The following is a 23,047-nucleotide window of genomic DNA, read 5'->3' on the forward strand; positions in this document are numbered from 1 at the left end:
TTAGTGGTGGAACGATTTTAAAAATTATCCTGATTTTAATACAATTACCAATTCTGATATAAATGTCGATTCTGATTCTTTTAAAATTTGTACATATTCAATTAGAGATACATATGTAATTAAAAATACAATGCTTTTAAAAAAAGTTAAAATGACTGTACCCCGCCCTCGTGTTATGTCCTCATATATTTTGCAAAACGTCAAAAATACATTTGGGATGAGGTGTATATTACAATAGTAGATTTTTTAAATATTTTCCTCAAATGTTTTCCTAGTAATTGATAAGGAATAATGAAGAATTGTTTTTCTTTCAAAACAAAGCAGATTTGCATTTGTTTGTTATTAATGCTGTTTGAAATTTTCATAAACAATTTAAAAAAGTCGACGATTAGTATGTAAAATAAGGAACAGAATAGTTAACAAAGCCTGTCCTCTTATCAAGAATGAGTTTCTACATAGTAAGGTTACTATTAACATAAGTGGGGAGTGGGGGGGCTCTGTTAACTATTAACTGCTTTCTCTCTGTGGAAGAATTAGACAATGTAGGGGAAGCCTTTCTATACTAAGGCAATTTTTATTTTTGCCTACTGCCAGATTACTTCTTTTTGGAGAGCTGATTTTCCCCCACATAAAGAACGACTTTATGTTGCATATTGCTCTCGTGGGGAAGCAATTAGGTTCTAATAGAAAAGGTAAGATCCGGCCTTTGGGCTGAGATCCCAGTGTAGTATCCGTTCTGACGCTACATTCAAGTCAATTTGTCCTGAGCCGATATAAGGGGAACCCTTCTATACTAAGGCAATTTTTATTTTTACCTACTGCCAGAGCGTCCTTTTTTTGGGGAGCTGTTTTTTCCTCCCACATTAAAAACAACTTTTTGTCACATATTGCTCTCGTGGGGGAGAACAGAAAAAGTAGGCTTTTAATATCAATGTCAGAGAAAGAAAAAAACTTAATTTTATAGGTATACTAGCAGGCTGCCGGGTATAAAATAAGCTTAAATATGATATTTTGATTAATGTAGATTTCGTATTTATTATTATATTATATTGGTCCGAATATATAGTAATGATTTAAAAAAAATGACTCATGCGCCACCACTGAGAATCGAAACCAAAATGTTTAGCTTACGATTTACTTTTTCCTTTGACGTTAATGATTGTACTATGAAGACATATTTACTGCAAAGCTAAAAATTAAAACATGAACCAACAGCTATTACGTCACGCATGTATATTTGTAATGCCATCGTTCGACCTTCACCTGGCAAATTTCATTTTTAAAATTTTTACACTTTTGCACTGTTTTCCCAGCTAAAATCCAAATATAAAGTTTCACATGAGTTTGAATACCCTATATATGAAGTTTCATGTCTGTATACCAAAAACTGACGAAGGAATTTGTTAGGCAAATTTTTTTAAACAAAAATATATATGCATACATGAATATATATAGAAAGAGGTTTATGTTTACTATAAACTTTTATGCAAGTATAAATCATGTAGAATATCTGCATGAATATAATTACACGTAATAGTTAACTAAAGATGATCATCCCATAAGAAAACTGAAAAAAAAACCCCAATAGCGAATTAATTAAAATGAATGTTTTAAAGAATAGGCAATTTATTAAAGCTACGATTGAGACATTTTCTGGATTTGTAGCCATCATATCGTATGAATCATCGTATGAACAAGGCTTTTACTTATATATATATATATATATATATATATATATATATATATATATATATATATATATATATATATTTATGAAGCTCGATGAAATTTATGAAGCTCAATGTAACTACAGAGTATATAACAAATAAATGACAAAAGTCTATATTCAAAATTTCAAGATATTGACCACGTTGCCGTTTATTTGTTTAAGTACATTGACCTGAAAAACTTTTGACAGCACCTGTTTCATAGCGCAAAATCGTTCATGTAATTATTATGTCAATTATTGAATTTATTTTGCCCTTAACTCATCAGAAGAAAAAGCATTTATCGATTTTAAAACAAAATAAAGGCATATGGGTATGATTACAAAACCCGAAAATTGGGAGAGAATTCCTTTTTTTATTTTATTACGCCATCTTTGAATATATATATATATATATATATATATATATATATATATATATATATATATATATATACACCTCAATAATATTGGTGAAGAAGCCATAATTACTGAGAAAGAAAAAGGCGTTTTTTTAAGTAAAGAAAAAAAAGATTAAAAAGGAAAAGTTACCTTTAAGCAACAAGGTTAAATGAAAAGAAATTATCGAACAGAGGAAGAAAGGAAAATCTTATTTCTACCTTTGTCCACGTAGTCATCGACATAGTTTCGAAAAACGCCTTATCAGAGTACCTTCGAGTGCACAATTGGCACTCAAATAAATGGTCACCAATGGCTTGTAAACGTCTGCATGTTGACTACTGTATACACTTATGTATCAAACTGGTTACATCTTGGGAATTCTAATCCCTAATCGTTGAAGGTTACGCCTCATGTAGCCACTCTCCTACTGGCCACAAAAATAATAAGCAATAAGATTATATTGAATGGTGAAATTAATATCCTTCTAGAAAGAGAAACCACTTCGAGTCTTGAACACGGTTCGCATATTGTTCACAAAATAATCGTGAGACATAACTGAAATGATTTTATATGACAACTCCTAACTTGTCATGCCAATTCGTGGCAGTTTCATAAGACTAAAGTCTTTGCATTAATCATCTTTCGTTCTTTTTAGCTCCTTACATCAAGTGGTTTCATGCTTTTTCTTGAGCGACTTCGATAAAAAATAAAACCAAAAAAACTTACATCTGTCAGTTCAGGGAAACCTGGTATTTGTAGGCGCCAACCCTCATCATCAGTCAGATGCAAGTGCAATTTATTCATCTTGTACATCGCCATCACTTTCAGAAGCTTGATGATATCATCTTTCGGGTGGAAATTTCGACCCACATCAATCTGCACTCCTCGGTATGGGTAACGCGGCCGATCTTCAATCGATGCAACCTGTATACTGTAGCCAGAATTTTGATCACCCTCGATAAGGCTAAGTAGTGTCTGGACACCGTAAAAGACTCCAGCTGGACTGACGCCTCGCACATCGATGACCCCGTCAGTGGAGCTCATTTTAATCTTGTACCCTTCGGAGTTGCTAGAATCGTCATCAAATTTCGACGAATCGACCGTTAAATAAATGAATTTCTTTTGTATAGCCATCTGTTTCATGGGGATATGCAGTTTCTCTGTAAGCAAATGAAAAGTCTCATATCAAATCAATTGAAATACATTAATTATCAAATACATATATTTTTAAGGTCTTTTTTACAATTATGTCACTATTTAAAAATGTCTAATTTAGAGACGGTCAATAAAAGTGAGAATGCTTTGCTTTTTTAATCACAAAATGAATCCTCCAGACTGAAAAAATTCATTAAAAATCACAGAATTATTAATTAATAAATGAATATTATAAAATATCAGGTTGGTGCAAAAGATTTTGCCTATTTAAAATTTTATCTTGAAAATGAAAATTCTAGTCATAACAATAACGACTTTTGCTCTTCATAACTTGATTCTATCTGCCAACGAGCTTATAAACGAGCCTCGCTTGTAAAATTTCTTAGGTTTTGATGTGAAATATGAACCTAATTCATGTTTAATTTCCTCTAGTTGTGTTAACCTAAGGCCATCTAAATGATTTTGGTAATCCTCGGAATAAATGATAATTGTAAGGTCAGGAGAATATGAAGGATGAAGAAAGATTTTCCAACCAAATTCTCCTAGATCTTTGGTCAGTAGTGCTGTATGAAGACGAGCATTCACCCTGCAAAATCTCATCAGTATGCCCTGTATTTAAGAATTCAGGTGATCGATCATCTCCCTCTCAGTACAGGCCAATAAGTCTCCTGTGTGTCATGAGTAAATTGCTGGAATCTGTGTTAAATAGAGAAGTAACCAACCATCTCAGCAAAAATAACCTTTTTATTGACACGCAATATGGTTTCCGTTCTGCTAGATCTACAGCAGATGTGCTTACAGTTCTATCTCATAGAATTAGTGCATCTCTTGACGGAGGCTACCTTTCTAGGACAATTGCTCGACATATCAAAGGCCTTTGATAGAGTATGGCATAAAAGTTTACTTCACAAGATCTCCAGCTACCGTATAGCTGGAAATGTCAATTATTATATCATTTCTCTTTGATAGGTTCATAAGAGTAGTGGTTGATGGGCACAAATCAGAAGCTCACAGTATTAATGCTGGAGTCCCTCAGGGGTCCATCATGGGCCCAAATCTCTTCCTGATCTATATTAATGATCTTCCAAATCACATCCTTACATAATTCATAGACATTTATGCTGATGACACTACTATCTATGGTAGCACATCTAAGACCGTAAACAACCAAGTTCTCTCCGATTCTCTCTCCTCTGAACTTGAGCAAGTGGTACAATGGGGAAAGAGGTGGCTTGTTACTTTTAATGCATCTAAAACCAAGCTTTTATCTTTACATCATCAATGCTCTTATTCCCATCTGGCATCAATTGAAATGAATGGATCTCGTCTTGGGGAGGCCTCATGTTTTGACAAGCTTCTGGGCTTGACATTTATTCCTGATATTAAATGGAACACATACATTAAATCCATTGCCAAGGCCACTGGAAAAATGGTCGAATCCTTCTATTGATCCAGTAGATATCTCATTGCTGATGCAATTATCTATCCATATAAGAGACAGGTACGTCCAAAGATGGAATACTGTTGCCACATCTGGGCAGGAGCTGCTAGAAAGGTTTTATCCTGCCTTGATAGTTCAAAATAGACATTGTAGCTTCGTAGGGGATGTCCTTTTCTCTTCCCTGCAACTTCTTTCTCACAGAAGAGATGTTGCGAGTTTGTGGCTGCTTTATTGTTATTTACATGGCAAGTACTCGACTGAGCTCCAATTTATGGTTCCCCCTTGCCAAACTTTCACAAGAAACACCCATCTACCAGAAAACACTATTAATAATTTCCTCCACTTTTTATCTGTGCCTAAACCTAAACGTAGATTCCATGATCAAAGCTTTTTTCTTAGAACTGCATACCTATGGAATTGTCTTCCATTTTCCTGCTTTCCAGCTGACTACAATATGGCTGTCTTCAAGTCTAATGTAAACAAGTTTTTGATGAGCCGTTCCATATAAGTTAACAAATTTACCGAAATTCCATTACTAATGATTACTTTATTGTCCAATTGTCTACTGTACACTCTTTAACCCTTATCCTCGAGTGACCTCTTGGCCTTGATAAATGGTGATGCCTTTGTAAAAAAGAAAAAAAAAACGAATCCCTTTCTGTTTACTAAAGTTAACACGGGCGAGAATATTGCAGAAAAAAATATGAATGAAGATTTAATAATCTGTAAAAAAAAAGGTTATAAATTAATCATGGTGATATGTTTACGTAATAATAATATGCACAAAATAAATTACGATGGTTTAAAATACCCCCTTTTACAAACATTTGCGCCAACGTGATACTTAAATATATAGGTTGAATACATTTTAGTAGCAATCTTTAATATGAAATTCTGTATAGGTTCCAAAGTTCAACAGAAAGATCTCTAAGTTCAAAAACATACCCTGGAAGAAGATCAGAGTTAACATTTGTCGAAACGTTATGAAAATAACCAAAATGAGAATAATAGTCCAAATAATTCAAATAATACAAATTTATCTAACATATATCTGCCTGTCTCCATATTATCAAAAGTCTATTTCCTTTGAAACTAAAAGTTGCAGAACGACGTTGGAACCTCAAATGATTGGATTTTTTATGGACCGTTTTTTAATCGTCTTTAGCCGGTTAAAATAGTTTTTAAGAGGTCAAAAAGGGCTCAAGATTGAAAAAATCATTATACATTTTGTACATTCATCTTAGTTTATTTTAATTTTTAATCAGTTTATATGCGTGACATGTTGGTACAGTGGTAACGTCACCAGCTACAGTTTTGCTTTCGGTTTCGATTCTAGCTTATGCCACCCAGATATTTTTTTTTACTTTTTAAATCACGACTCTATAATAATATATATGAAATCTGGGTGAATTAAAATATCATATTTAAGCGCATTTTACGCCTGGGCAAGTCGTATCATATATCCAAAAATGTACTAGAAGAACCCATGGAAATTCAAAACTTGTGTCCTTGTGGGAATTTCTGACATATTACAATTATGCTAACATCCGGTGCGAATGAAGACCCCACAGTATTATTGTAACACTTTTTCTTAGTCTGAAACGCACTTGATTAAATACTCTGGTTAATATAGTTTAAATATGATGAAGGATGCTTATCTGTAAAACTCTTTTAAGAGTTTAGAACATATATCCATTTCATAAACGTCCTACACAATATTGTTGTACTATCTTTAGGTAGAACAGATACTACACTTGTACTGTTACACACGTTCACACACATGTTAACGTGTAGGGCCCCAACATGTTGTAGACTCCGTCGCAAAGGAGATCAAGACAAGTCAACTCACTTTTTCCGTTGATGCAACACCATTTATTTCCTAGTACTTTCCCAATAAAACGTGATCTTCTTTTTATATCTTTTTTTCTTTTCTTCGTCGCTGTGACGTGACTTTGCATACGGCTCGACATTTGGACACAGCCACCATACATGAGTCCACGCTCCGTTACATACTTTGAATTATTTATTTGCAACAAATATAAAAAAAAATGTACATCTTAAACATTTGAAAGAAATTAGGCACAAGGCCATTCAGAAGTGTGGGAAAATGGGTGTCGTTGGTCATCCTTTGTCACCATCACTTTGAGTTATATATTTTTTATTTTCCTGAAATGTACAAGAAGCACAATAGAAAAACAAAAAATTAGGCACAAGGCCACTCAAAATTTGGGGAGTGGGGGGAGGGTCTTTGGACATCCTTGTCACTGTACCTTTTGTTGATCTATGCTAGTCCTAGCTAGAGTTATCATTCACCACAATACTGTCAAGATACTGGGGGGTCATCCTACATAAGATTCCTTGAATCAGATCGTTTGTTTTTGGTCCCCCAACAAAAGCGGAGGGGGGACCTGTAAATTCACCCTTGTCTGTTCGTCTGTCCACACTTTGCTCAATAACTACACCTTGGAACTTTTAGAAATTTTGCACAAACATTAAACATGATGTGAGTAAAAAGTAACAAAACGGATTTTCTGGGAAAACTCCGGTTGCCCCCCGGGTTAAAATGACTAAAATTGACACTTTTTTGCTTATTAAAAAAAAATTGATGTCTTGGATTTTTATAAAATTTTCTGAAAAGTTGTAACTAATTGATTTCTATATAGTTTTGTTTGTCTATACTTCGCAATAACTCTTGGGTGTGCCCCAAGGGCTCTTTTATGGCGAATAAAAACACTCCATTTTTGGGACTATTTTACCATATTTATCCAAAATGTTCTGTGTATGTCTATTTAGCAGATTTGCATGGTGCAGAACTCAAATTTACATAGGCCGAAAACTGCACCCTTTGTTTATTTTCACCAGGATTTGATGTCCTCTGGGGACTTTGGGGGATAAATGGGGAGGGGGGAGCAAATGCTGAACTTAGTCATTTTTTTATGTCTCGTTCACTATAGACTCACGGGAGACCATACATGCTTCACTTTTTAAAATTAAAATAACTAATAAAGTGTATCAAGAAAGTGCATTTTAGTCTGTTTCACATTTGATGCAACAGCGACATCAAATTAAATTTTAAGAATTACTTTTTAGCATTATTTGGCAATTAAAAAAAAAAGGCGATAACGTTCATACAAACATAAAATTACTTTAGCATATTATTATAAAACCTAGACTTTTTAGTTCGTTAAAAACGGGCAAAAGTTATAGCCCATTGACTTAGAATGAGTCCTTTACCGCAGGTTAATGGTTGAATATGGTTAAATTTTGTGCTCATTTTTGCATTAAATTCTAATCTCTATTAATCTCTATCAATCACTATCTGAGCATCAAACGATACCATACTACTTAGTTCGCTACACCTTATCACAGCAAATGTCCATACAAAATTTCAGCTAAATTGGTCCAGTAGTTTCCAATAAAACCTGAAACAGACATAGAAAATTAAACAGACAGAGAGATACACTAAGAGAAATATAATATAGATATTTTCGCATTAAACAAACTTGAAAAGTGTTGGTATGGCATAAAGCAATAATAGACAAGTAAAGAAAATATAATAAAAAAGTTACAACCAATGAATTAAAATCCAAATCAGAAACAAACAAAAAAAAAAGAATGGAAACTCACCCGATAGATATGTAGCTTCTTTGATGACATTACCACCAGATACAATGACCCACTCATTTGGTGTAATATTCATTCTGTCATTGCTGTCATAAAACTTTTCAGGTGTCGGTAGAACAGGTGTCATGGGTCTTCCTGCATCTTCCACAGCATTTTTTCCATAACGTTCCCTCGGTGAGAACGGATGGTAGACATCCGAAGGTCCAGTTCGCTTGTATTGCTTGGCAGTCAAAAAGGGCTTGACAAAGTCTAAGCTTTCACCAGCCGTACTATTAAGTATACGAGGTTGAAGGCCTTTCATGTACACATACCAGTTAGGCATGATGTCCGTTCTTGCGATTGACCAGTTCATGGCTGTATACCGGATCTTCTTCGACTGACCACTGAACAAAGTAGCAGTTGTTTTCATGGAGAACAGACAGCCCTGGATATGAGTGAAAGTAACGTTGTTTGGATCTTTTAGGACGAGGGGGGCGATTTTCATGATGTTGCAAAAATAGATTTCCCAACCTTGAAGAAAACATAAAAAAAAGAAGCAATTGAGAAAGAATTGATTGATTTAAAAATACCAATAAAATTAAAATCAACCCGTAAGTGTATTTTTACATTTGCAAAAATATATGCGTATATTGTATGTTGTTTTTTTTTACTGTCATCTGAAAAATACTAAAAATACAACAACTCAACATTTAAATATTTAAAGATTTTAAAAGAATCGGTATTGGAATCGGTAATTGTATTGGAATCAGAACTTTAACACAGAATTGGTAATTGTATCAGAATTGGGGAAAATATTGGAATCGTCCCATCTATAATATAAATCTCATCTGTTTGTTTAAATAGATGTATGTATGTATGTATGTATGTATGTATGTATGTTTGCCTAAAACTTTCGACAGAGGCGATGGGAACTTTTCTACACAAAGAAGTCGCTTTTTTCGCCGATATTTTCGAAAGTCATGTCCTCTTTTTGATTGACTAGCCTTAATTTAAACCTTCGCCACTTCCGGTTTGGCGATGGACACAACGGCAAAGACATCACTTTTTTTTTCACATTCTTTTCCTTCTTTGCGATACGGGTTCAAGCCTGTCTGCTTACTACTCTCACCCGTTTTTTTTTTTTTTTTGGCTCAACACACACCTGCAAACACCCCGGCAAAGCCGGGCATCCAGGCTAATCACTAATAATAACCCTCTCATTTGGTGTAATATTTATTCTGCCATTGCCATCATAAAATGTTTCAGGTGTCGGCAGATTGTTGCCAGATTTTTAGGGGTCATCACATTACATCTTAACGCAACAACATCCGCTGATTGAGTCATATCCAAAAGATGGCAGACAAATGAATTTCAAAGAACATTCTTTCTGTAGAACTGTTAACTGTTCTTCTTACTACTTCTTCTAATTTTATTATTTAGAGTCTCTCATCTGCTATTCATGCAGTCTGGTCTAAAGGATTACCATCAGCCAAGTTCTATGCTATTGTTTTTATACTTGCTAAGCACATCTTCCTTGATCTACATTGCTTTCTAGTACCCAAAATATCTAAATGTGTCATGGATTGATGCAAAGAAAGGGGCACACTATACAATATACATAGTCAAACCACCTGAAAGGCTGAATGTGTAAGACATTCTTAATATCACCAATATTAAGTTTCTGATAATAGCTTTGTGACACATAACTATGAGAAGCAACATCATTTGAATAACATTACAGAGTTTTGCATATGCTGCCCATAAAGAAGATAGGGAACCGCAATGTTACAATTAAAGACTATGTTTCATTAGTTCTCTTGAACACTCTCACAGTCTTATTAAATCAGAACACTCTCACAACATATTAAATCAGAACACTCTCACACATTATTTAATCAGAACACTCTCACACATTAAATCAGAACACTCTCACACATATTAAACACTCTCACACATTATTAAATCAGAACACTTTCATCCATTATTAAATAAGAACACTCTCACACATATTAAATCAGAACACTCTCACTCATTATTAAACACTCTCACACATTAAATCAGAACACTCTCACACATATTAAACACTCATACACATTATTTAATCAGAACACTCTCACACATTATTTAATCAGGACACTTTCACACATTATATAATAAGAATACTTTCACACATTATTTAATCAGAACACTCTCACACATTATTTAATCAGAACACTCTCACACATTATTTAATCAGAACACTCACACACATTATTTAATCAGGACACTTTCACACATTATATAATAAGAATACTTTCACACATTATTTAATCAGAACACTCTCACACATATTAAACACTCTCACACATTATTTAATCAGGACACTTTCACACATTATATAATAAGAACACTCTCACACATTATTTAATCAGAACACTCTCACACATATTTAATCAGAAGTGCCACCGTCATACACATATACTCTCAATTCCACATCTTTGTACTTTTAGTTGTTCCTTTCGAACTGTTTTCTTTTTGTTCTTTCTTATGTTGGGAGTGTGAGAGGACAACATAAAATTGGCTATACTGACTTTAAATCCTATTAGGTTTATTGTGTTTAAAATTTGCTGTCATGAAGACTATGAACACACACACTTTATCTACAGGTAAAAGAGCACTTTGTGTTCAATATTAATCTAGTCAAATGAATCGTTTACAATAGGCATTGTCTTTCGCTATAAAATAACCTCAAAATGATTGATATTATTGAAATTTATAATACTCATAGATGTGCCAGTGATTGTCTCCCTTGTCCCTTTATGAGTTAGAGATTGGCTAAAAGGTGATGCAGTCACTGCTCTCTTTGTGGTCATGTGAGCCAGCCTATATGAACTCATATACTTTGGGCTCCAGCCTCTTTTTTTTCTTTTGACATTCCTTTAACTGAATTATGACAAAACTATTTGGAAGGCAAAGGTGGAAAAAAGCCATTCCTTTCACGGTGGAAAAAGCTGGAATTGTCAGAGCCAAATGAATACTTACGAAAGTATATATTCACACTCTTTCATTCTGTATATTTATCCTTTTTCTGTTGCATATCATTCTTTATTACTTGTCCAAGTAAAATTGTATAATTAGGATACACTATTGTTGATAATTCTCTTCAAAAGCTCTCAATGTTTCTTTCAGTATGTATCTTCTCATATTTTATTTACCTAATCTTCAGGAGGTTAAACACAAGATCAGGTACGATTTTGAAAAGCCAGCAGACTAGGATTAACATGCTCTAGCCTACAAAATATGTCTCAGGCGATTAGCAATAAACCCTTTCTCAAATATAAAGTAAATCCGGGAGGGGGGTAGACCTTCCCGAGACAGAACAGAATTATACCTCAGTACCACAGATCAGGGCCAAAAGAAATTACTACAGCCTAACCTCTGTCGAACTGATTATCGAGGATGTATTACTAACTGATACACACACCAGGTACATATCTCTGAGAATAAATCCGATTTTCTTATTGAGAATTAAACTTTCTTCCAGGAATAAAGATCCCTAAAAAAACAAACTGTATCTATATCAGATGCAGTAAAAACAAAAAGGTTTATTTATGTATTCATTTTTTTTTTTGCGACTGTTATCCTCATCTTCATAGTTGTTGTTGTTGTTTCACCACATTTTGGCCAACTCATCCTCTGGCCTTCTTCAGGTGATGAAACAATGAAACGCAGTGAAACAACAACTATGAAGATGAGGATAACAGCCCACAAAAAGAATTAATACACAAATTATGAAGCCTCATCTCAAAAGATTCCAATAAATAAAAATAATGTATAAACCATTCGGTACAGACCCGACAATGGAATACCAGATAAAAACAACAAATTGAATTTATAAGATCATAAAATCCAACCTTGATCACCCTTTGGGGCCCATAGTGCTGTGGATAGAGGCGTTCAGTCTCTACAGCTCCGGGTGAGTATTGTTTGAAGATAGCAGTTTCAATCCTACTTAAGCAGGCAAGAGGATTAATTGGCCAAAATGTAGTGAAACAATAACAACTATGACAGGCAGTAATTACTGGGGATACAGTTACAAGACTCAGTATTCCTATCCCATCACGGTTAATTACCTGAAGAAGGCCAGAGGATGAGTTGGCCAAAACTTGGTGAAACAACAACTATGAAGATGTGGATAACAGTCCGCAAAAAAAAAAAAAAAAAGAAAAAAAGATTAATACCTCATCTCAAGATTCCAAGAATAAAATAATATATAAAAAGGTTTATTGTTTTATCTTTTTGTAAACAGAGTCTACATTTGCAAAAAAGTTTACATCTTGCTATTACCAAAAAATCATGACATTTATTAGTTTGTCATTTTTTAATGATAAGAACAATTAGCAAAAAGTCATCAGCAAGGTAAAATGAAAGTGGATGGAATGGTGATGTCCAATAATGTTTAATGGAGAAATCCTTATAGTCTTCAGGAAATGTTCCTATATTTCAGATGAAGGGTCAAGGTGGTGGTGGTGGTGGTGGTGGAGGAAACATCACTCAACCAACCGAACCTGCACTAGAAGGTTGTAGAGAGAACTGGAACCTTGGGATGGCTAATTATTACTCAAATTTCAGAGAAGAACAACAGTCATAGCCAGCGAGAGATCAATCATAAACAGCTATTGCGATAACACAAAATGATTTGCAACGGTTATCAAAAAAGGTAAAAACTGACAGATATCTGAGGACACTTATTATCACTCAGATTCGCCCGTCATGATACATTGTTTCTTCCTTTTTTTTGGGGGGGGGGGATGAATGTAGTGTAGTATCGGTTCTGTGGTCATGATACAATCTTCCCAGTCATTAACTGCTCCTTTTTTGGGAAGGTAGGGCAATATTTGTTTTCTTGTAATGAGACCATCCTCCCAGGTATTAACTCTTTCTGTGTGTGTGTATGTGTGTGTGTGTGTGTGTGTGTGTGTGTGTGTGTGTGTGTGTGTGTGTGTGTGTGTGTGTGTGTGTGTGTGTGAGGTATTTGTATTATATGTTCGTGCATCATGATATCCTTCCAGGTATTTCTTCTTCGTTGAGGAAGAGTGTATAGTACAAGTTCATTATTCGTGATAACATCTCTCTAGAATAAAAAACAAACTATGCAACCGGAATTAATAATAATAATAATAATAATAATAATAATAATAATAATAATAATAATAATAATAATAATAAAAGAACAAGAACAAGAAGAGTGATGATTAACTTACCTCCACCCTTGACGGTTATTGGTCCTTGGTTAGTTAAGGTCAATTCTACAATATATACTGGTTTACCTTTGGGGTGATTCTCTATAACTTCATACGTAATGTCCAAGTGAGTTCCAAGATAATCGATTATTGATTGGTTGACTTGATGGTTAACGACGTCCACTGAAAGAGAAAGAAAATACAATAAATAGAGATAGATTCGAAAGTTGTTTTTTTTAGTATTGGATACTGCTTATCAAGGCCAAGAGTCACTGGAGAATTAAGGTTAATGAGATGGAAAGATGAGGAACACTATATGAGTAGTAACATTGATCAATAATGTGAACTGCCTTTGATTACTTTTAAGACAAGAAATTGTGGACAGTAGATTTGAAGATGACTTGGTTGTATTCAGAAGGTGAGCAATATTGTGGTAATGTATTCCATAGGCAGGAAACCCTTGCAAAGAAACACTGTCCATGAAAATTTTGCCCAACGTTATAGACATGCTCCAGATGTGCACATGTGCATTGTAAGTACATCTGGATATAACGGATTTGGTCTCTGATGGTTCCTCTAGTTAAGCCTGGAGATTATTTTGATAGACACTATCTTTGGGATAACGCCACAAATAAAAATCTAAGGTGTTATCATTCAGTAGATCACACATTTTACTGATGAGATGATGACCAAAGTGTCTCTGGAGCCATTCAGATGAGTTATTTGAAGTGTGGGAAACTGCCTTCTCCTGTTGAAAACCACCTTTCATCCTTCAAACACCTCTTTGCTTACACAAGCCTGATCGAAAGTTCTTAACAACTAGGAAGGGCATTTTGGATGATGACAAAACTCTCTCTTTTTTTTTTCTTGAAATAAATAAACTCTGAAAAGTTTGCACGTGCCTATTTATGACTGATTGGTATTTTTATTTTACAGGTTTGGCCAGAAATTCTTGCTTCCATCTGGTAAATGTAGTGTTTATAACAGGAATTCAATTACAGTTACAAGATTCATAAAGCGTGCATACCATGTTTGTTTTGATATTAGAATTGATAACTAGGATGAAGCATGATGCATATATGGTATGCATAGAGTATCTACATAAGAGGATCATGGGCAAAAAAGAGTTGTCTCAGGCATTCTTATGGTTTGAAAAGAACTGAAAAACCATGACTCTCACTGCTACTTTTCTGTGCTATTAATATAACTGTGGTCATCAGAAAATACTGGAATAGCATCAAGTATCCTTAATATTCATTCAACATGTCATCCTGTTTTAGATACCGAAAAAACCCAGCTCGATTGACGAATTGAGGATCAGAAACGATGATCTTAGTTAGTAATCAGAAGTAAGGGTATGACATGGATTTCAGAGAAAGAGAATTCAGTCTCTTTTCCAGTGAATACTCAAATGAGACATTCACACAAAATTTTCGCATGCCCAGAAACCCCAATGGGGGTGGGGTGGGGGAGCGGACATATGAAATGAATTAAATAATAGTGTGGTGGCTCAAGCCGTCTATCTCTCTCCCTCTTTTCTTTCTCTCTCTAACACAAGAGCCCGTCTAAAGTATATCTTAGTCTTGTATTAGTAATTGTCACTCTGTCCAACTTTAGAAGTCTGCTTGGCATTGTTCCCTAATTTCAATTTCTCAAGCAGGGCAGTGAGAGTTGGGTGACTGGCAGTTTGATTAACTTCAGTAGTGAGCCCTCATTATACATCCGCCTCTTTTCCAATTTTCAAAGGACAAAATGTAACATTACACACAACACATAGTAGACTCAATCACAAAAGAACATAATAAGAAATAACTTGACTCCTTTTTTTGTAACAATGACATTTATTTTCTCATTCTCCCGCCACGCGTAACTTCTCATTATGGCTGTAACGTCTCTCATGTGATCGTTTTCTCGAACGTGCCAGTGAAAAAAGTGCCTTAAAAAAAGCCAGTGAAAGGAATTCCATTTTGTTCTTAAACTTTTCGCAAGTCACGCACACGTTAATGTTTATAAACTTAATTTTTTCAGAGTCATGACGTCATTTGCCACTTACCTTTTTCCCTTCTTTCCCTATTCTGCGTCATCCAGGTTTCTAACACGATCGTCTTCTCGAATGTACCCTCTCCTTTCCGTACCATGACGTCATTTCGCTCATGGCTCGGTATTTGTATATAGCCGTCTGTACTATGTTACAAAATCGCATCATTTTGATGAATACTTGACAAGAGAAGATAACTCTGAATTCGACTATTCAGCATAAGACCCATAATTTAAGCTTGTTTATGTTTGGGTTAGCTCCAGCCCCTGTCCCATCACTGCAATATTGCAACACTATGCTTTTTTTTTTTTGCAAATACTTCAAAGAAATGTGCTCTAGCAGACTTGCTGTACTTATACTCTCGTGACGTAAATACTCCTGACAGACCTGACATTCAGCAAAATCCCACCTCTTCACTGTAGACGTGTCCATATGCAGGAAGGCTTTCTACTCTAATAGTTTCTTCCCTCAAAAAGCTTGCCTTTGGAATTCCATTCTCTGCTTCCTTTTTTCTTGACTGTATCAACATGCAGCAATTTAAATGTAATATGAACAAACATCTTGCCGCACAACTCTCGACTTAGGATGTCCCTATGGACATGGCCCCTAAATCACAATGGTTCTTTATAGCTAGGTGACAATGTACTTTGTTTGGAGTGAAAACAGTAAACAAAAATAAAAAGGAAAAAGAGGTTTGTTTAGGTTTAGATAAAGAGTTATCTTCGATGAATACTTGAACCAGTTTTTCTTTTAGTATTGGACACTTTTTTTCTTGCATACACAGTGACTTTGGCCAAGATCAAAGTGTAGTATCTGTTCCGGCAGATACTGCAAGCAAAGACCATATGTGGGGGTAACCCCACATATAAGACCTTGGTCAATGTAGGGGCAACCCTTCATACCAATTGTCACTATCCAGCTCCCCTACTCCTCGGAGAGTTGGTCCCCATTTCCCCTTCACTCCTCACTTTAAAAATCGGTCTTGTGCCTTATTTGCTCGGTGGGGGAGCAAATAAATACCCTGTTCTTCAGATGCGGCACTTCCATTTCTCGTTCTCTTTCAGTGGAGGAGAAATCCTTCACGACTGAGAAAATTTTTATTTTTGTACCTTTTTTCCACGTTAAAAAACGACCCTGGTGTCTAACTCTGTACCGTGGGGAGGTATTGTAAATAGGTACATGCAGTGGTAACCATGTCAATCTTCATTTTAAATTAATTTTTTTTAATTAAAAAAATTGATGGCATTAAATTCAATTGTCTGAATAATCACAGAGCGCCGTCTGCATAAGTGATTTATCCTACCATTCTGTTATCATCTTTTGCACTTTCTCTTCTTTTTCTCTATTTTGATTAGATATTACCATATCTTTATTCTTTGATTGATAATGGAAATGCCAGTCTTAGTTATTTTCTTTACACGATTGTCTCCAAATGTTGTCGCGTATTCTTCTTGTATATATGTAAAGTTATGAAAATTCGCACCCAGCTTAAACATTAATTTTAGGTATGTTCTAGAATCAGAATAATATATTGGAATTTAATAGAAATTGGAACAAGGATTCTATGTATAAGATTTAGTATTATTATAGGTTTATTTGAGCATGTGGTACAATAGGGAAAGGAGTGGCTGGTTACTTTTAATGCATATAAAACCAAGCTTCTACATCATCAACGTTCTGATCTCCATCTGGCATCAGTTGAAATGAATGGCTCTCGTCTTGAGGAGGCCTCAAGTTTTGACAAGTTTCTGGGCTTGACATTTATTCCTGATCTTAAATGGAACAGGTACATCAAATCTGTTGCCAAGGCCGCTGGAAAAATGGTGGGATCCTTCTATCAATCCAGTAGATATCTCACTGCTGATGCAATTCTCTATCTATATAAGAGCCAAGTACGTCCAAGGATGGAATACTGTTACCACATCTGGGCAAGAGCTGCTAGAAAGGACTTGTTCTGCCTTGATAGAGTTCAAAGTAGACTTCGTAGTCTCGTAGGAGATATCCTTTTCTCTTCCCTGCAACCTCTATCTCACAGAAGAGATGTTGCGAGTTTGTCTCTGCTGTATCGTTATTTTAATGGAAGGTGTTCGACTGAGCTTCAGTCTATGGTCCCCCCTCACCAAACTTTCACAAGAAACACTCGTCTAGCTGAAAACACTATCAATAATTCCCCCCACTCTTTATCTGTGCCTAAACCTAAACATAGATTCCACGAACAAAGCTTATTTCTAAGAACTGCACGCCTGTGGAATTGTCTTCCGTTTTCCTGCTTTCCAGCTGACTACAATATGGTTGTCTTCAAGTCTAACATAAACAAGTTCTTGATGAGTCGTTCCATATAAGTTAACAAATTTACTGAATTTCCATTACTAACGATTACTATATTGTCCAATTTCTACTGTACACTCTTTAACCCTTATCCTTGAGTAGCCTCTTGGCCTTGATAAGTGATGATGCCTAGGTAAAAAAAAAAAAAAAAAATTTAGTCTACCTATCGAGACATATAAATGGTAAAAACTGTTCTACACAGAGAAATAATTGGACAAATACTCCTCTAGTGTGTGTTTGTATATATATAGATAGAGGGCTCCCGTAAGCCGTGGTGAAGGCAACCCCTCTAGGAGAAGCAAATCTGGTCTGCAGTTTGGCTTGTTGCTGCTATCTTGCCCTTGCTTGTTGCTGGGTGTCAACATTTTGAACCAAGAGAGATTTAGCTGTCGTACAAAGCTAAAACTCTGTAACATTATCTTTGTATAAATACTCCCTCAGGCATTTGTCTATAAAATAAAAAACAGTGCGGTGGCGATGAAAAAGCTGTGACGCATGTAGGCCTGAAATGCTGGAAGCATGTAATAATTGATCTGCCATCATTATATGTCTTTATGTATATATGTATGTATATGTGTATGTATGTTTATATATGTACATGCGTGTGTATATGTATGTATATCTATGTGTATATGTATGCATATGCGTGTATATATGTTTGTGTGTGTATGTATATACATATATATATGTTTGTATGTATGTATGTATGTGTATGTATGTTTGTATGTATGTATGTATGTATATTTTTGTCAGGTCATGTCATATGCTACTGGTACCATGTAACCCAGTACTACCTGCCTCATGATCGGGTCACCGGCGACTAAACTGGTTCTCCCACCAGACTTGTGTGGTGAGGAGGGTGGCTAGTCTCCCTGAAGGATTAAAAACAAGACCTTCCAAAGGGCGAATGAACACTTTTTATGGGTCAACGGCCAACTAGCACAGTGTATATTTGTGTGTGTGTATATGTGTATTGGGGTGGAGAGGGCTCCCGTAAGCCGTGGTGAAGGCAACCTTTCTAGGAGAAGCAAATCTCTGATTTAAAAAACAAAGCGGGAGACCAGTACCGCATTAAGCTGGTCTGCAGTTTAATCTGTTGCTGGCTATCTTGCTATTGCTTGTTGCTGGATCTCAACATTTTGAACCGAGAGAGAGACTTAGCTGTCGTACAAAGCTAAGACTCTGTAACATCATATTTGTATAGATACTCCCTCAGACATTTGGGCTCATGGATTTTAAATGTCTGAGGGAGTGGAACTCGTCTGACAAGACGTTGCAATCATCATGTATATGTATGTATGTGTATTATGCATTGTGTATGTATATAGGTATATATGTGCGTATGTTTATAGATATGTATGTGTGTATGTGTATATATGTATGCATGCGTGTATATATTTATATGTATGTATGCCAATGACCGTCTTGTGTATGTTTGCACGTGTGTATGTATGTCAAGTGTGTGTGTGTATGTATATGTATGCGTATGTGTGCATACTATGTATTGTGTGTGTATGTAGGTATGTATATATATATGCATGTGTGTGTGCGTGTATATATATATATGTATGTATACCAATGGCCGTCTTCAGTGTCATGTCTGCTTGAGCGTGTGAATTCGCCCGCCAGGACTAAATAAGTCATTTTCGGGCTCATGGACTTTCAGTGTCAGAGGGAGTGGCACTCGTCTGACAAGTTGTTGCAATCATCATTTTTATATATATATATATATATATATATATATATATATATATATATATATATGTGTGTGTGTGTGTGTGTATGTGTGTGTGTGTGTGTTTTATTATTCTTTATGTAAATACAATCATATCTTACTACGATGTGCCGACCGTTTCGATCATAATTGATCTCATCAGGAAAGAAAATTAAAAAATTAAAAAGGGTTCAAGATCATTTTCAATTTTAGAGGAGAGAAAATATATTTTAGTATGACTGGCGTGAAGTAAGGTTAATGTTCTTATGGATTTAAAGTTAATTACAGAAATCAAATTTCAGTTACAGAAGGCGAGTAAAGGGATAGTTTTGGGGAAAGATGAGAGAGAGAGAGAGAGAGAGAGAGAGAGAGTATTGAGAAGGGAAAGGGAAACACAAAGTTATAGAATGGATATGAATTCACTAAAAGGGAGAAAGGGAGAGAGAAGGGGTGGGAAGGAGGATGTACAGGAGAAAAGTCAGTTGACATGTAACAACAAGTGTATCAGGAGGTGATATTTACTATTTTATAATTCAAGTTATTTAAAAATGTTCCGACCATGGATAGGGGTTACTTAAATTGAGTTATATTGTCTGTCTATAAAACACGACATTTGTCATTCAATTTTTTATTTATTTATTATTTTACTTTTTGAATTATATCTTTTCTTTTTAAATTAACACTGACTTTTCAATATGAGATACTAGCAGGGCTACCCGGCGTTGCTCGGGACCGTATAAACAATGAAAAAACAAAAGCAGATATTGAACATATGTTTTATTCTTAGGGGAGAGGAATCTTTCATCTCAAGTTTTAGCGTTACAAACAAACATTTGTCTTTTATATATATAGATAATGACAGGTTTTTGGGGGGGCCCCTCTCGAAGGTAACTGATCAGTTGACCAACTTCTAGTGGTCCGTTTGACGTGAAATTTCGATATTTGTCATCCGGGTGATGGGGCTTCGATATGATACCAAAATTGTCAAGTTTAGTTCCGTCTTTCAAAAGTTTTAGCGTTACAAACAAACATACATACACACAGACGTTTGGCTTTTATATATATAGACTAGCAGGGCTACCCGGCGTTGCTCGGGACCGTATAAACAATGAAAAAACAAAAGCAGATATTGAACATATGTTTGATTCTTAGGGGAGAGGAATCTTTCATCTCTATGTATTATTTGTTTTATCTACCCTAGGACTGATATTGTTCATGTTTTATCCCTAGCATAGGTAATTTACAGCATGTATATGAAATTGTTTTACCTTAGGGAGAAGAGAACAGGTAATATACAACATAATGTGTCTATATTACATCCCTGGCAACGCCTAGAAACCAGCTAGAACATGTATTTCAGTCAATCTTTATTATATCCTGGGCTATGCCGGGAAACCAGCTAATCTCTTTTTAGTGACTTGACCACCAAAATACCTCCCTAAGTGTGTCCTTTCTTTTGAACTTATTAGATATAGGTATCTAGAAATGTGTGTGAAATTTTGTTGAATGCATTGTTCACTATGATTTTCTTATTGTTCTACACAATATCAACTGTAGCGAAATAACACAGTAAACTTAGTGTAGTGTTAGAATAAAGAGCAAAGGAAAAAATTAGAATCATATTTTGTAATTGCAAATCTAAATTTGCTAGCATGTACCAGTATTTGCCAGGTTGTGGAAATTTGGAACTTATAACATATGTAGTGGCCTTTTCCTAGATACCTATTGCTAAAAATTATACTTTCATTTTGTTAGAAAAATCTCTCTTCAGATGCCCTGCATCATTCAAAATAAAAACAAATATTTTTATAATTGTTTCAGTATATTGCTACACAATGTGAAAGTTTTTAACGTTTGTAAAAAAAATCATGAATGTGCTTATATTGCAAAAAAGAAAATATCAGTGCACAGTATTGAAAGTGTTTGAGATTCAAAAGTCTGTAACATTTCTACTAACTTCATAAGATGTCATGTGAGAAACTGAATTGAATATCAAGACATTATCTGAAGCGTTTTTATTTTGGTGTAACATATGTGTTTACAGTGAACCTTAACTTTTAATAAACAGATTGGTATGCAATGACATAGGCTAAGAATCTTTAAAATATATATAAATTGGAAAAATGTGTGAACAAATGAAAAAAAAATGATCCGCTCCACTTGATGACATCAAGCACAGTAATATTTTAGTGAAGAAAATATGAAATTGATGTTCAGTGATTAGTTTGGATGAATGAGAAAATGTAATTGTTTGATGCATAAAAATAACTCAGTTGCTGTATTTGATATTAAGCAGCAAAATATAGTGATTTGAATATTTGGGAAAACATCAAACCAGATTATGTAAAAAGAAAAAAAAAAGATGAAATTAGAAAATATATATTTTATGTTTATGAGTTCTGCCAATCAAAATTTTGTGGCAGAAATTGGGTGATTACCATGCAATTTTATTTTGGTAAAATTCTTAAATTATTAGAATGTTTATTATAATTTCTAATTAGTGACTTGTTATAATCAAAATCCGCCCTAAAGAGTGTCCTTTCTTTTATTAGGTATCAGAGTAGGTATCAAGATTTCTACTTCTATACAAATGTGATATTTCAGATCTGTACATAAAAAATTTGTTGAATATATAGGTTGAGAATTGTTCTGTGTCGCTCTCTCTCACACACACACGCATTCTCACTTTTATAGATATAATAGATAGATTACTCTAGATATATTTCCATATGTCTGAATACCCTATATACAAATTTTCAAATCTGTAGATAAAAAAATTTGTTGAGTATATAGGTTGAAAATTGTTCTATCTCTCTCTCTCACACACACATTCTCAATTTTAGAGATATAATAGATAGATTATGCTAGATATATTTCCATATGTCTGAATACCCTATATACAAATTTTCTAATCTGTAGATCCAATATTTGTTGAATATATAGGTTGAAAATTGTTCTTACTCTCTCTCTCTCTCTCTCTGGCTACCTCACACACACATTCTAACTTTTATAGATATAATAGATAGATTATGCTAGATATATTTCCATATGTGTGAATACCCTATATACAAATTTTCTAATTTGTAGATAAAAAATTTGTAGAGTGCATAGGTTGAGAATTGTTCTCTCTATCTCTCACACACACACATTCTAACTTTTAATGATATAATAGATTATGCTAGATATATTTCGATATTTCTGAATACCCTATATATAAAAATTTGTTGAATGTATAGGTTGAGAACTGTTCTCTCTCTCTCTCTCTCTCTCGCTCACACACACACACATTCTCACTTTTATAGATATAATAGAAAGATTATCCTAGATATATTTCTATTTGTATGAATACTCTATATACAAATTTTAAAATCTGTAGATAAAGAATTTGTTGAGTATATGGGTTGAGAATTGTTCTCTCTCTCTCTCTCTCTCACACACA

At 34.6% G+C, this 23,047-nt stretch overlaps 1 protein-coding gene across 3 annotated transcripts in view; it reads right to left on the reverse strand.

The window, feature by feature from the left end:
• The window catches only part of LOC145245941 (beta-hexosaminidase-like), a 93,859-nt gene that overhangs the window by 24,801 nt on the left and 46,011 nt on the right, over positions 1 to 23,047 (reverse strand). For all 3 annotated transcript variants that reach the window (XM_080107702.1, XM_080107701.1, XM_080107703.1), the window contains exons 3-5: positions 13,550 to 13,711; positions 8,331 to 8,837; positions 2,834 to 3,267 (exon numbers count right to left, since the gene is read on the reverse strand). In XM_080107702.1, coding sequence (XP_079963828.1) covers positions 2,834 to 3,267; positions 8,331 to 8,837; positions 13,550 to 13,711 — 1,103 coding nt within the window. The remainder of the gene's footprint in view (positions 1 to 2,833; positions 3,268 to 8,330; positions 8,838 to 13,549; positions 13,712 to 23,047) is intronic.

This window comes from Euprymna scolopes, chromosome 23 (genome assembly GCF_053919585.1).
Source record: "Euprymna scolopes isolate OS-2025 chromosome 23, ASM5391958v1, whole genome shotgun sequence".
Taxonomy (NCBI): Eukaryota; Metazoa; Mollusca; class Cephalopoda; order Sepiida; family Sepiolidae; genus Euprymna; species Euprymna scolopes.